The sequence below is a fragment of the Schistocerca americana genome, chromosome X (genome assembly GCF_021461395.2).
Source record: "Schistocerca americana isolate TAMUIC-IGC-003095 chromosome X, iqSchAmer2.1, whole genome shotgun sequence".
In the NCBI taxonomy this organism is placed as follows: domain Eukaryota; kingdom Metazoa; phylum Arthropoda; class Insecta; order Orthoptera; family Acrididae; genus Schistocerca; species Schistocerca americana.
Genome location: NC_060130.1, coordinates 967,122,067 through 967,138,113, shown reverse-complemented (window position 1 = coordinate 967,138,113; position 16,047 = coordinate 967,122,067). Strand labels below are relative to the sequence as shown.

At 42.2% G+C, this 16,047-nt stretch overlaps 1 protein-coding gene across 4 annotated transcripts in view; it reads left to right on the top strand.

Annotated features, from left to right (window-relative positions):
- The window catches only part of LOC124554705 (WD repeat-containing protein 7), a 388,339-nt gene that overhangs the window by 318,140 nt on the left and 54,152 nt on the right, over window positions 1–16,047 (top strand). For all 4 annotated transcript variants that reach the window (XM_047128342.1, XM_047128340.1, XM_047128341.1 and 1 more), the window contains one exon: window positions 10,113–10,230. In XM_047128342.1, the coding sequence (XP_046984298.1) occupies window positions 10,113–10,230 (118 nt within the window). The remainder of the gene's footprint in view (window positions 1–10,112; window positions 10,231–16,047) is intronic.

The window sequence follows — 16,047 nt, the reverse complement described above, 5'->3', positions numbered from 1 at the left end:
TCATTGTCCCAGGAAGGGGAAACTTTATTGACACATTCCTGGGGTCAGATACATCACATGATCACACTGACAGAACCACAGGCACATAGACACAGGCAACAGAGCATGCACAATGTCGGCACTAGTACAGTGTATATCCACCTTTCGCAGCAATGCAGGCTGCTATTCTCCCATGGAGACGATCGTAGAGATGCTGGATGTAGTCCTGTGGAACGGCTTGCCATGCCATTTCCACCTGGCGCCTCAGTTGGACCAGCGTTCGTGCTGGACGTGCAGACCGCGTGAGACGACGCTTCATCCAGTCCCAAACATGCTCAATGGGGGACAGATCCGGAGATCTTGCTGGCCAGGATAGTTGACTTACACCTTCTAGAGCACGTTGGGTGGCATGGGATACATGCAGACGTGCATTGTCCTGTTGGAACAGCAAGTTCCCTTGCCGGTCTAGGAATGGTAGAACGATGGGTTCGATGACGGTTTGGATGTACCGTGCACTATTCAGTGTCCCCTCGACGATCACCAGTGGTGTACGGCCAGTGTAGGAGATCGCTCCCCACACCATGATGCCGGGTGTTGGCCCTGTGTGCCTCGGTCGTATGCAGTCCTGATTGTGGCGCTCACCTGCACGGCGCCAAACACGCATACGACCATCATTGGCACTAAGGCAGAAGCGACTCTCATCGCTGAAGACGACACGTCTCCATTCGTCCCTCCATCCACGCCTGTCGCGACAGCACTGGAGGCGGGCTGCACGATGTTGGGGCGTGAGCGAAAGACGGCCTAACGGTGTGCGGGACCGTAGCCCAGCTTCACGGAGACGGTTGCGAATGGTCCTCGCCAATACCCCAGGAGCAACAGTGTCCCTAATTTGCTGGGAAGTGGCGGTGCGGTCCCCTACGGCACTGCGTAGGATCCTACGGTCTTGGCGTGCATCCGTGCGTCGCTGCGGTCCGGTCCCAGGTCGACGGGCACGTGCACCTTCCGCCGACCACTGGCTACAACATCGATGTACTGTGGAGACCTCACGCCCCACGTGTTGAGCAATTCGGCGGTACGTCCACCCGGCCTCCCGCATGCCCACTATACGCCCTCGCTCAAAGTCCGTCAACTGCACATACGGTTCACGTCCACGCTGTCACGGCATGCTACCAGTGTTAAAGACTGCGATGGAGCTCCGTATGCCACGGCAAACTGGCTGACACTGACGGCGGCGGTGCACAAATGCTGCGCAGCTAGCGCCATTCGACGGCCAACACCGCGGTTCCTGGTGTGTCCGCTGTGCCGTGCGTGTGATCATTGCTTGTACAGCCCTCTCGCAGTGTCCGGAACAAGTATGGTGGGTCTGACACACCGGTGTCAATGTGTTATTTTTTCCATTTCCAGGAGTGTATTTGTTTTGTGTTGTGTACCACAGTAATGAGAATATGTGAACTGGGTGTTGTACAAATGAGGAAGTAGCATGTTGTCATATTTTGCATGAGATGTGTGTTATAATGTGTGCATAGAGTTTATTTTGTGAAAGGTCAACAGTTACCTTGAGGGATATCTTGTACATAGTTTAGTTGAAAGTTTCTACGTAGGAAGTACAACCTATTCTATTGATAGTCTGTGTGATGGATCTTTGGTACTGGTATCTCAGTAGGGTCAGTTCATTGCTAGGCAACTGCAGGAAGCCAACCAGGGGGCACAAGCATCATTGCTGCAAAAAGAAATGCACATGTCTGAAATGTACCAGTTAGTGCCTTAACCCTTATTTAACTAAAAGTCTGGTTAGTGGTTTATTTCTGTTTAGAAGCAAATAAAAAAAATTTATTTCACACAAAATGATATTTTTGATGCAAAACTGATTCCCTGAAAAAATTACCATATCTTTCACAGTTCCAAAGCAGTTGCAGATCTCGGGGACATCATAATAGTCATTTACTACAAGGTTTAATTTGTGGCACATGCAGTGAAAATATAAAGCCTTTTTATAAATTTCTCTCGATATTTTTTGGACTCTATCAAGTTTTCCACCTTCATAGCACATCTGTCATAGCCCTGTCCCACACATTTGTCAACATCTATGTTTAGTGCATTGCCGAATCCATTAATCTGCATGTCCAATTTTTCTACCTTGACAAAACCCACAAATTCTTCTTTAACATTTTTCCCTTTTCTCTGAATATCTAAGACCTGTTGATAGTTGGTCCTTTCCTGATCTGTCAACGGCTTCATCAGCCAAAATGCTGTAGGCACTTGCAGTTTTGACATTACTGACCAATTTTTCTCTAATTAGGATACCACAGATCCTTATTGTAAGCATTTGCTCAAAATTTCATCATCAGACTCAATTTTTAGTGTAAGCAAATCTTGAAATACACCGTCATCTTTCGCTTTTCCTCTCAATAGCAAATCATGAGTCCCACAAAAAATAATTGCGTTGACTACAGCTTGTAACACATTTCTACTGTCTTCAGTATTTTTTGTGTGACTTCTTTGCATAGCAACCTGTACATTTGTTTTTGTGTTGCCAAAAAAGTTGGCCGGCGTACACAACTCTCTGTGCCATTGACTATATCTACATGTGCTTTACATTAATTGTGTGTTTCTTTATACTTCGTGAATGGTTGGAAAATTGGAGATCCCTGGACAATGTTTAGTGGAAATAAAACACAAAACAAATGCACCTTTAAATCTCTTTGTGTAAGCAAGTTTGTACATGTCTAACTATGTGTGATTGAATTTGTGTTTCAGATACATTAATCACCAGCAAAATCATAATTTTCTGGCAGTATCCAGCATTGCTTTAACATTTCCTTTCACTTTTTGGTAACCATTACTAAAGGTCGTCCAACCCACTGCCCGATATCATTTTGATGAAAATTATCTCCATCTTACAGAATCAATGTAGATTCAGATGCATGAGATTCAGAAGCTACCTCATCAGTAATACTGCCAGAATTTACAGACTGTGATTCCTATCCTTCTAGTGGGTTCAGTAGTGAGTTGCATAAGTTTTTATTACTATTGTTTCTTGGATGATCAGACTAGATTGTGTAACTGGCACTGGATCCATCTTGCTAGATTTTATGCCACCTGAATTGTCCTCTTTACTCTTTATTTTCCTCTTTTTTGGTTTTCTGATTGCAGAAATAAAGAAACAACCCTAAAAATCGTGTTTGTTACTGTCTGGTCAGTGAAAGCTGGCTTAATTAATTAATTAATTTGTTTTCACATTCTCTTGGATTACTCTTTTTAACCGAATTCAAAAAATGAGATTTTATTTATTTGACCTGTGTAAGTATGCAATAAGTATTTCATGATTTTCTTAAAAAGCAATAAATTGACTATGTTTGTGCACCATGCATATTTATCAGCACATTGTAATGGATTAAATAACAATTAAAATCACAAAACACATTTGAAGATGTATCAAAATCAAATTAATCTTTATTCAAGTACCTATTCATAGATAGAAAAAGTTTATTATGAAAAAAGACAGATGAACAAAAATGAAGTTTTATCAAATCAGGTATCAAGAATTTCATGTCTACTAACTTACACAGTGTGGCATTAAAAGTTGGCATTTGAATTGTGTGGTGTAGACATTCATAAAAATGTGAGTTTCAGCTTTAATTTGCCAGTCTGTAGAAAAATTGTGAAGTTTTTGTGTAGGTAAAATCAGTTCCAGCTGCATAAACTGATATGATCACCACAACTTTCATATCAGGTACCTACCTAACCTACACCTAGTTGAGAACACATTATTTCCTTCCACAAATAAAATATTAAGATTAATAATGAGGTAAACAGTGTAGTTTTTTGGAAGTGCTTCAAAACATCTCTAATGAGAAATCTAGAAATCTGAGAAGGCCATAAGTGATTTTATGCATAATGCCCAGTATCATTTAGTTGTTCATGATAAGACTCCAGCTTTGGCACCACAAAAAGAGAATAATATTCAGTGGTTAAAAAAAAGCATGTGGGTCTCTGAAGATTTTAAGAAGGTTAAATGGCTCAAAATTGCAGCACTAAAGAAACTGCAGTTTCCAGCAAATTTCATTCATGAGATTGCTAAAAGGCACAAACATGAAATGGTTTAACTTCCTCCATACGACTGTCATTTCAGTACAATTAAAGGGGTATGCCCACTAATAAAAAAACAAAAAACAGAAAATTATGTCACAGCAAACAACAAAAAATTCACGATCTTTGAAATTGAGACTCTGCTTGTGGAAACTGTCATTCAAGTGACTAGTGAGACTTGGATGAATATTATGAACAGAACTGCAAGCATCACCAGAGAGTCAGCCAAAAATGAATACTTGTGGAAGAAGATGTGCGAAATTTAATTATACCTCTGGGAGGCAGTAGTGATAGCTCGAGCAGTGCTGAAGAAAACTATTCAAAATCAGATTCTGACAATGATGTCGGGGGTTTTTCCATTAGCTAACTACAACACACTCACAAATTTAAGAGGGGAACGTGCCATCAAATTGTCAGTACTTCCTTCAGACCAGGTAAAGGGTACCATAAGCCACATCCTGTAACATCGTCACTTGGCAATGTGAACAGTCAATACCAATCATTCGTTTCACGGGCTATACAAAGCTGGGTGTACAGATGAACATACTGATGTTAGTGTAATGATGTTGAGAGACTGGGTTTACAGTTTTACTTGTAGGTAAATGTCAATCATTCAGAGATAAGTATCAGCGTTATACAGTGATGCTAAAATAATTTCATAAGAGCATTAACCATGTCATTGTTTTACACGATGGAATAGAAGTAGTTGCGAAGATGAAGCAACTTACATATACTTTTAAGGTTTACCTTGTGGTTTGTAAGACATTTTCTATCATTGTATAGGTGACTGAAAATTCCCCTCTTTCTTACTCAAAGTGTAGGTTAATGAAGAAGAATGATTACCCTTTTTAATATTGTAATTGTAGACTTATTGCTTATTTTGAACTTTGGTATACTATTTACACTCCATTTCTTTAAGGAATGGAAGTACTGTGAAGCAGTATTTAAAGTGCCTTGCTTGGGTGAAGAAACAAGTGCCAGTATAAGAAAGGCATGAACTGTAGAGCTTGATAGATAATTTTATTTGTACTCTCAACTGATATGAATAAACTCAAAAGTTTGTCTTTTAGCTGCTATCTTTCTTTTCATTGTTTGGTGATGCACTACCCAAGTGTGGGAGTGTCACAAGTCAGTTTCTGAGCAATGTTGAGTGGCCGTAAGGACCGAGGGGTAGATGGTGAAAACAGTACACAAATCCAAAAGGACAATGTAAGAGTAATCCTAAAGGTGAAAATGAAGAATCCACATCTACATATACATTCATACAATGTACTCTGCAAGCCACCATACAGTGCATGGTGGAGTGTACCCTGTACTACAACTAGCGGTTTCCTTTCCTGTTCCACTCACAGATAGAGTAAGGGAAAAACAACTGTCTATATGCCTCTGTATGAGCTGTAAGTTCTCGTATCTTACCTACATGGTCCCTATGTGAAGTTATGTTGGTGGCAGTAGGATTGCTCTGCATTCAGCTTCGAATACTGGTTCTTTAAATTTCTCAGAAGTGTTGTTCGAAGTGAATGTCTTCTTCAAACCAAGGATTCCCACTTTAGCTCCCGAAGCATATCTGTAACACTTGCATGCTGACCAAACCTACTGGTAACATCTAGCAGCTCTCCCCGGATTTACTTCAATGTCTTCTTTCAATCTGACGCACTGCAGATCCCAAGCACTCGTGCAGTACTCAGGAATAGGTCGCACTAGTGTCCAATATGCGATCATCCTTTACGGATGAACTACACTTTCCTAAAATTCTCCCAATAAACTAAAGTTGACCATTTGCCTTTCCTACCACAATCCTCACATGATAATTCCATTTCATATCGCTTTGCAATGTTACGCTTAAATATTTAAATGATGTGACTGTGTCAAGCACGACATTACTAATGCTGTATCCAAACATTACAGGTTTGTTTTTCCTACTCATCCGCATTAACTTACATTTCTCCATTGTAAGAACCAGCTGTCATTCATCACACCAACTAGAAACTTTGTCTAGGTCATCTTGCATCAACCTGCAGTCACTTATATTCAACACCTTCCTGTACACCACAGCACAGCAAACAACCACAGATTGCTGCCCATGCTGTCTGCCAGATCATTTATCCATATAGAAAATAGCAGCGATCCTATGACACTTCCCTGGGGCGCTCCTGATGTCACCCCTGTCTCCTATGAACACTCGCCTTTGAGGACAAAATACTGGGTTCTATTACGTAAGAAGTCTTTGAACCAGGGAGCCTGTTCTGTATCCACGTACCTTCATTAAGTCTGCAGTGTGATACCATGTTGAATGCTTTTCGGAAATCTAAAAATATGGAATATGCCTGTTGCCCTTCATCCATGGTTCTCAGTTTATCATGTGAGAAAAGAGCAAGCTGATTTGTGCATATGAGCTGTTGGGTCGCCAGGAAATTTACTATATTAGAACTCAGAATAAGCTCTAGAATTTTGCAGCAAACCAATATTAAAGACATTGGTCTGTAATTTTCAGGTCCATTCTTTTACCCTTATTATATACAAAAGTTACCTGTGCTTTTTTCCAGTCACTTGGCACTTTGTGGTCTTGGAGAGATTTGTGATAAATGCAAAGTAAGGGACCAATGCCATAGGTACTCTGTGTAAAACCGAATTGGGATCTCATCCAGACCTGGTGACTTACTTGTTTTCAACTATTTCAGTTGTTTTGGTACCCCAGGGAAGTTTATTACTGTGTCATCCATACAGGACTCTGTGCAATGGTCATACGATGGTACTTTTGCATGATTCTCCTGCATGAACGATTTATAGAACTTGGAATTTAAAACTTAAACCTTTCTTTTGCTATCTTCTACTGCTAAACCATACTTGTCAGCGAATGACTGGATGGAAGCCTTAGACCCGCTTAGCAATTTTAAATAGGACTAGAATTTTTTCTGGTTCTCCACCAGATTTTTAGCCAAGGCGTGACAGGGGTTGCTGTTGTATGCCTCATACATAGACCTTTTCACAGACACATGAACCTCTACTAATCTTCACCTGAAGCCATTTATGCGTCCTCTTTTGAACCGAGAGTACAACAGCCTTTGCTTCCTCAGCATTCTCCGAATTTTGTTATTAAACCACAGTGGCTCTTTTCCATCCTTAATCCTCTTAATAGGCACATACATGTCCAGAGCATGATTTGCAGTCTGTTTAAACTTTCCTCATAATTCCTCTATGTCCATCAATCTGGAACTAAATGATCGCAATTCATTGTCTAAGTGAGATGTTAACAACTGCTTATCTGCTGTTTCTAGCAGAAACAATCTCATAGCCCTTTTGACTGCTTCATTAACTTTTGTAACCTTAGTCGCTGTGATGACATCATGATCACTAATCCCCATCTCTATACTGACACCATCGATAAGGTCCAGCCTGTAGCTACAAGATCCAAGATACTTCCATTGCGTGTGGGCTGCCAAACTAGCTGCTCAATACAGTTTTTGGAAAACGTGTTAAAAGTACTTCCCAACACTGACTATCTGTACCCCCTCCATTGAATCCATAGATATCCATTCTATACCGGTAGATTAAAGTTACCGCCAACTTGTAGCAGAGTCGATGGTTAGTAAAAACATCCAACAATTAACTTATCACCTGGATCCCTTATGTGCAACCAAATAACTTTACTATCACACTCAATTTCAACCTCAGTAGAGACAATATTTTTGTCAACTGTAGTGAACACTTCCCTTCTGATGGTGTCCAGTCAGTCTTTCCCATAAACATTCCAAGACTTGCTAAATATGTTAGAGCTTTTTAATTTGAGTCTTAGCCATCTCTCAGTCCCAAGAATAATTTGAGGTTGAGAACTTTCCTGGAGGGCAGTAAATTTGGGAACTTTGTTATGAATACTTCAACAGTTTACTGATAAAATTTTTACAGTCAAACTGTCCTTACTCTGAACACGGTCTGATTTCCCTAAATGCATATCAACTGGTCAGTGTTCATGAGAGTACCTCAAACTACCACCTAGCCTAAAAAAATCCCATCTGCACCCCAAAAGTACTCTGCTACCCAAGTAGCTGCTTCCTTTGTGTAGTGTATCCGTGACCTATCAAGGGGAGTCCTACAAATCCCCACCTGATAATGCAGGTCCAGAAATCTGCAGCCAAGACTGTCACAGAGACAACGAAGCCTTTGGTTGAGACCCTCCACTCGGCTCCAAACCAAAGCACCACAATCCACGCTAGCAGTCATCATCACCACCTCCACCAGCCAACTTTAAGAACTAAGGATGGCCTCAGAACCCATGTGACAGGTGTTGTTGGTGCTGACGTGAGCCACTACTGGCAGATGACTGCACGCTGTATGCTTGATAGCTGCAGGCAAGGCGACCTCCACATCCCGGATAAGACCAGCTCAGCAGACGTACCGAGTGCACATTGGCTTTCTTTCGAGTCCTGAATGCTATCTTCCGAAGGGGCTCCATAATGGAGCACCCTGCCCCCATGTTTCTGCTCAGACCCTGCTGAAGGTACAGCCACCTGTTCACTCACAGTATGTATAGGCGATGACATATGGGCAGCCTCCACATTGGCTTTGCATCTCAAGCAACGCGAACACATTACCACCCGCCACTCACCCTGCAGGTTCACCGTGTTGGATACACTTGAAGGTGCCTCAGGAGAAACAAGTGACACCTGAGGTGTCCCATGCAATGCTCCAGAATCTCCGCCACTGCTACACCTCGGTGCGGTAGCCTGAAGGTGACTGATCACATTCAATTGTTGGCTAACTGTGGCCAGCTCCTCCTGCATCCACACACACCAGGCACATGTCCTACCCATCCGAACAAGACTAATGGAAGAGTAAACAGTACAAACTGCCAGAAACATAGATATGCTTATCTAGGTTCCTGCCAGCTTTTACTGTTGGCCCTCCTCCCGGACATGTAAATGAGGGCCACTGATGCCTCAGTGAACTATATAGCTGGCTGTTCAGAAGAAATAACAACTGAGCTACAGACTGCCTGAATTTACACTTATAGATGGAAAAAAGAAAAAAAAGTGACATGAAACTTCTTAAATACCAAAACTCAGAACCAATTAAGCAAATATATACTATAAACGAAGCACAGGAAAAGTTAAACCCTTGATGCCCTGGAGATGTGTCACAGGCAATAGCTTTCACTGAACTGAGCGGCTAACTGCATTGAGTAAAACGGGCACTAGTCTCAAAACAAACAGCTGGGTACTACTATACTATTGACTACTGAATATACATTTACAAAACACGAGATTAAACTCTGAGATTCTGAGTCTAGAGGTCCATTGAATATTTATTATTTGCAAAGGTCATGGAATCAAGTAAATAAAGTGACACTAGTGACTTCTGGAATGGAGAACTACATTGGAAAGTAAACTCACTCGAGACAGAAGATCGAAAAATATGCAAATTCTTGCAACAAAAATATATAGCATTACTAAAAACAGCTAAACAATCAGCTACTGTTCACTTCCACTCAGAAGTAAATTAGAAGAGCACTAAACTAAATGGTGTGTGCAACTGGCATGATGCAGCTTCTCTCCGCTCTGCTCAAAGGCTGGAGGAGAATCAACAGTAATGTACAAACAAACCCACAACAGCAAAGCAAAAGAAAATCTAGCAGCAGGCAAATAACTGTGTGAAAGTAATGACATGTGGAAATCTTCAGACACATCAACACAACTGCATGAGGAAAGCATGCGTACTTTCCTTCTAGCTTACACCACCAAAGTGTCTTACCAACTGAGTCCATGCACTCCACAGTATGTATGCAAAGCAAAACAACATTAGATGGCCAACACTGATGCCTCCATCTCGATATCAGTGTCAGTCCGGCAAGGATACTAAACAATTTTTAAATGAAATATAAGTGTATTAAATCTCAACAAGTGTTCTCTTCTGTTATATCTAATAAGCTGCAGAATAAGAGCTTCTATTAAAGGCTTTCTTGTTCTAGATATCTTAAATTTTTATATTTGTGATCTCTTGTATTTTGCGTTTTACCAAAAGGTGTTGTGTTTACTTCCTTTTATTAGCATGACATATGGCCTGCCATTGACGCCAGCTGCAGATTCGTGCCGCACTGCTCGACATGCTCTCACACTTATTGCCACAGCACGACCAGCTGCATTCATCACTACTATGGCTAGAGAGGTGTGTGCATTTGTTTACATTTGTATACTGTCTCCTTAGTCTACTGCAAGTATAGCTTGCCAATGTATGTGACATTATACAAGGGTGTTTGCTGAGTACGTATGTAAATGTACATGGAGATAAAAAGTGCTGCACAGTGACTATTGTCGCGTTTTTCTAAGTTGTGTAATGAAGGGTAGTTTGAATGTATGGTTTTTGAGCAAGAATTTACAAACATAAGGGATAACTATAGCTTATGTTCCATTATATTCGTAACCACATGTAAGAACATTAAATTTCATTAAGAAAGTTGACATAATAACTAATGACTGTGTAATAAAACATGAGGGTGCAAGTCATTGGTTAAATTGTTGACAAAGACAATAGTTCCCCATTCTGCGAATCGTGCCATGTAACATAGCTTGTAGTAATGCTTCCAATTGCTGGAAATTTGTCCTTTGTAGCCAGCAGTCATAGTATTTCAATCCTTTGGCCTAGACCGGCCTATATGTACTCTATCAGATTTAAGTGTGGTGTGTAACTTGGCTGCTCAAGATGTTAGGTATCATACATCAAGTTCTTATCTATGAGGTCGGTCCTTTGTGGTGGGACATTATAATAGCATACCAGATGTGCATGCACCAAAAGATTCACACATACTGCAGCAGGGATGTCATCCCCATATACCAAGGCCAGCCATGGCATGCCAAACTTCATGCATGCAGCGTGTGCAGGCTGCAGGCATGCCGAGGCCCAGCCTGTCGCTTGGGTTGTTCGGTCCTTCTCAGAAATACTCAAAACAGCATGACATTTCATTTGGCATTGCAGTATGGAAATTTTTGGTCGGCACAACTCTCCGAATTCAGCAGAATCGTTGTGTCAGTGCTGTTTACCCTTCACTATTTGTTCATAGTATGGAGGATGTTCACAGGTCCAGTGTCTGTTTCGTAAAAAAATGCAGTCTAGCCATCTATCGTCACAATCCTTTAAAATGAATGGGAATGTCAGAAGAGAGGGATGAGCATTCTCAATTCACGTAAGCAATGGGTACTGCTTACCTGCCGTCAAACAACATTACAGTGCCATACAGAGAGAACTTAAACATTTAGATGACAGTGAAAGAACAGAAAATTGCAACAATTGACGCACACAGGATTCATTGTTCTACAGATTGAGAAGTACTTTGTGCTAAATTTGCAGACATGGAGCACTCGGAGAAACTGGTGGTACAAACAGTAAAATTCATGAAGTTGCACCTATTGTTCCATTGTCAGTTGCAACAGTTTTCAGTGGAGTTTAATGAAGATTATGTAAACTTCATATATTGCTGTAAAGTATGTTGGTTAAGTCGAGGGGCATACCTGGAATGATTTTTAGATTTAAAACTCACTATAGTTGAATTTCTGAAGGAAAAAGGAGTACAGGAACAAAAATTAGAACATCGAGAATGGATTGCAGTCTTTGCATTTTAAGTAGACTTGACTACACACTGCCCACAGTAAGGCATGGCAAGGCAAGAAACAACTTATTTCTGATATGATGGGGATGCATTTAAAAAGAAAATTGCATTGTAGAAGGGACACATTCTGAAAAAGACAGTCCAGTTCCCTAAGGTCACTGGCATTAAAGAAAGTACGGGGTTGGAGTAATTCCTTGTGACCTAGCAAGAACCAAAAGGGTAGTTTTATAAAGGTTTCGAGGACACTGTCAGTCTTACACCTATTTTCCATCTGTTTTCGAGACCGTTTGCCGTATCTGTTTAAAATGCCCTGTGTTTGTGCAGACGTAAATGATTGATGTGTAAGGTGATTCCAGTTTCAGTGATAAATCTTTTTATGGTAAAACTATCCAGGATGTCTTCATTGCTTTTCTCAGACAGATTTTCCAAATCTCCATAGTGTAGGTTGCAAAAGTACTGTAATATTTTGATCGACATATTTGTGTGTAAGATATTTTTTCGATTATGAAACTAAATAAGTCAAGATTACATTGCATACTATGTCTACAATGTGCCAAAGATTATTAATTAATACTGAAAACTTGTTTGTGATCTATGTTGTTGAGAAATGTAAAATATAAAACCAAGTCACATACAGTGCAACTGCACTGCCATTTAGATGTGGCACATTCACTGATTTCTTCCCCTCTTCCACCTCCTCACTCTCAAACAGCCTGGTGTGGTGATGAGGGAAATGTGTAGTTAGGCTGAGCACTTTGGCACTCAGGCCCGGGCATGGCCTGCGAGCCGAAATTTTGGCCACCCTTGCTATGCCATAGACATCAGTGTACCTCTTGAGACACATGCAATGGTGTATATGCTCCTAAAATATTGCCACCCAAAATGAGATCACTCATGGCCCTTTACACAGTTTTTATAAGATCTTAATATGTCCCAGACATGAACCAAACAGTTTTACGTGAAGAAGCACTCTCCAGGCTGAAACCAAAACTTGTCCTTGAACGAGACACTACCCCACTCTTCTTGTGTCCACTCATGATGGGAAATATGTCACATTCACCTAGATAATGGTTTCCTTTTTATACAGGGAACTCATCTGGTGGTTCACTGAGCATACAGAGCAACCTCTCAAAGCCACAGTCTTATGAGGTATATGTGAAGCAGAGACTATTGTGAGATCTGCAGCTATTCTGTATCATTTTGTTACTGTGCCAATTGGTTCAGTAGACTAGTGCACTGAGTTGTAGGTTTTCACATCAGAGTCTCTGTGCAATTCCATAAGCCATTCGGTAGCGAGTCGGTATGGCTCCCGAGGAACTGTGGTAGGCCCGTGCTGTCTTGCCATCTCTCCTTGTACCAGCCAATCAAAGACAAGGGACCACAGCTGCGGGCATGGTCACCTGATGACTGCACACATGGTGCAGTTCACCACAGCATGTACAGTGCCCCACACCTGAAGTGACCAGCCGACACAGCTACCAGACATGCTATTCCTATTGTTTTGGACTACAGATGCATTGAGAGACCTCACAACTTCATCAGTGAACCGTGAGACATTTGAATTACTCACGGTAGCTGCACTGTCAGCCCCTACCAGCCTTTGATCAGACCCATGTCCCAAAAACCTAGGAAAAATAAAATAACCATTGCATTTGATGGCTGATAGGAACTGTTCAACTGATTTAGTCATTTCAGGACTTGCTAAACAAATGTATCTTCAGGTGCAAAGGGATGGCTGTAAGCTCTTTGATGAGCTGTCATGTATGGTCCACAGTTCCTCAACCAAATTAGATGCTTAGGCAAGATTAGGCAGCTGCTTAGGGTGGCAAAATTTTAGGGGCAGCAAAGGGCGGATAAAATTAATTTTAAATCAAAGAGTGAAAAAAATTGAGCAAATGAGGAGGAAAAATTAAAACTCCAAATTGTTTTCAGTAGCATATGGAACAGTTACTTAATAAGTCTTCACTTACTTTGATGAAAGAAGATGCTGAAAAAGATTGTAGTTATTCCTCATTCTAAAAATATTTCAGTTAAAGCAGAAACGAAATAATACCACAATTATCCAGATGACCTAGTTTGATGCTTTGGTATGTCTCCCATTAGTATATCATGATTTCTAAATTCCAGGAAAAATTCATTCGCAGCAGAAAATACTTCCACACCTTTATTAGTCCAATTTCTTGCAACTGAATAAGTAACTGATGCCAAATTTGGTTGCACCAGTATATTCAGTTGATTTCTAGTTTAAAATGTTCATCCATTCTTCCTATTTCAATTATTTTAGGAAATTTCAAAAATTAGGGACAAAAAATGTTTTTCCCCATAAAATGAGGATGTCTGGTCTCCTTAGTTTAATGATTTAATGTATAATAGGATATTTACATTGTTGGATGTTGGTGGTTGTGGAGGAGTGAGGGTTATATAGGGAAGACTGATTGTATTTTTAAAAAGGGGAGGGGGGGAGGAAATATTTTTCAATTCTCACCTAGAGTGCCAAAACACCTAGCAACAGCCCTGTCTGTACGCCGCCATGTTGTTCTCAGGTATTTCATAGCGGTTTATCGCATCCTGCAGATTATGTTGCCCGACCGCATGGTACCGCATTTTCTCAAGATACCTTGCATGCTCCTCCTCCTCCTCCTCCTCCTCCTCCTCCTCCTCCTCCTCCTCCTTCTTCCTTTTTTCTTAACAATACCATGCACACTGTGGTGTCACCGCCAGACACCACACTTGCTAGGTGGTAGCTTTAAATCGGCCGCGGTCCATTAGTACATGTCGGACCCGCGTGTCGCCACTGTGTGATCGCAGACCGAGCGCCACCACAAGGCAGGTCTCGAGATACGGACTAGCACTCACCCCAGTTGTACGAACGACTTTGCTAGCGACTACACTGACGAAGCCTCGCTCCTTTGCCGAGCAGATAGTTAGAATAGCCTTCAGCTGAGTCAATGGCTACCACCTAGCAAGGCGCCATTAGTAACATTGCATGTATCTAAAGAGTCTCACTTGTATCGCCACAATCTCCAGATGTACCAAAAGGATGGATTAAAGTTAAGTATTCCAGAAGCTACGTACTTTTCTTTATAGCATTCATAATGTATCCTGTTTCAGACCTCACGCACCCTGCTTTGGCTTAGCGCGTGCCTTTCGGCTTCCTCTCATTGTGTCTAGGCTGTCTTGTCTAGACACAACACACACCATGTCCACTTCAATGATTCTCAGCTGAAATGCATCCTGCATCCATAACATGTTCAAACTCGCTTTCCACTCAGATGCATCCCAGGGATTCTTCAGTAAGACCTAATCACTAAATCAAAAACTAAAAATCACTCAGTACTTCTAAAATAACAAATTATTTCTGTAATCAAAACACACTGAACCAAACGAATGGCCTTAGAATACCTCACCACCTCTCGGTACAGTAGACAAATAATGAGCAGGCATACCGATTGCTGACCGGCCTCAGAAGCCAACAGAATAGCAACTTCGGCAAGCAAACCAAAAATGACATAACTGCCGACACTTATCTGTGGAACCAAATGGTACGGATGATGCAGAATAGAGTTAGAGAGCAGAGCATCCTGCTGACCAGGCACTAATCTGCAAATCATCAGGCCATCCTACTCCTACAACTAAAATACCAGCTGCCAAATATACACATCCTTTCAGACTCTTTATAATCCTTGTTACAATACTAGCTCATGTATCATGTTACCTATTTATCCATCAGCAATTAAGTCCACACAATTTCACTGTGGTTCAATCTTATTTGGCATCTTGAAAAGTCTGTAATTTTGGCCATCAGTGTCATTTCCACTCCCACTTGCCTTCCCCTGCCCCTCTGCACACCACCACCATCCCCCACCACCGCCACCGCCACCACAACAGCCCGCACACACCTTTCCCACGCAAGAGCCCGCGTACCCCTTCTTTCCCACGCAAGGGCTCGCGTACCCCTTCTTTCCCACGCAAGGGCCCACGTACCCCTTCTTTCCCACGCAAGGGCCCGCGTACCCCTTCTTTCCCACGCAAGGGCCCGCGTACCCCTCCTTTCCCACGCAAGGGCCCGCGTACCCCTCCTTTCCCACGCAAGGGCCCGCGTACCCCTCCTTTCCCACGCAAGGGCCCGCGTACCCCTCCTTTCCCACGCAAGGGCCCGCGTACCCCTCCTTTCCCACGCAAGGGCCCGCGTACCCCTCCTTTCCCACGCAAGGGCCCGCGTACCCCTCCTTTCCCACGCAAGGGCCCGCGTACCCCTCCTTTCCCACGCAAGGGCCCGCGTACCCCTCCTTTCCCACGCAAGGGCCCGCGTACCCCTCCTTTCCCACGCAAGGGCCCGCGTACCCCTCCTTTCCCACGCAAGAGCCCGCGTACCCCTC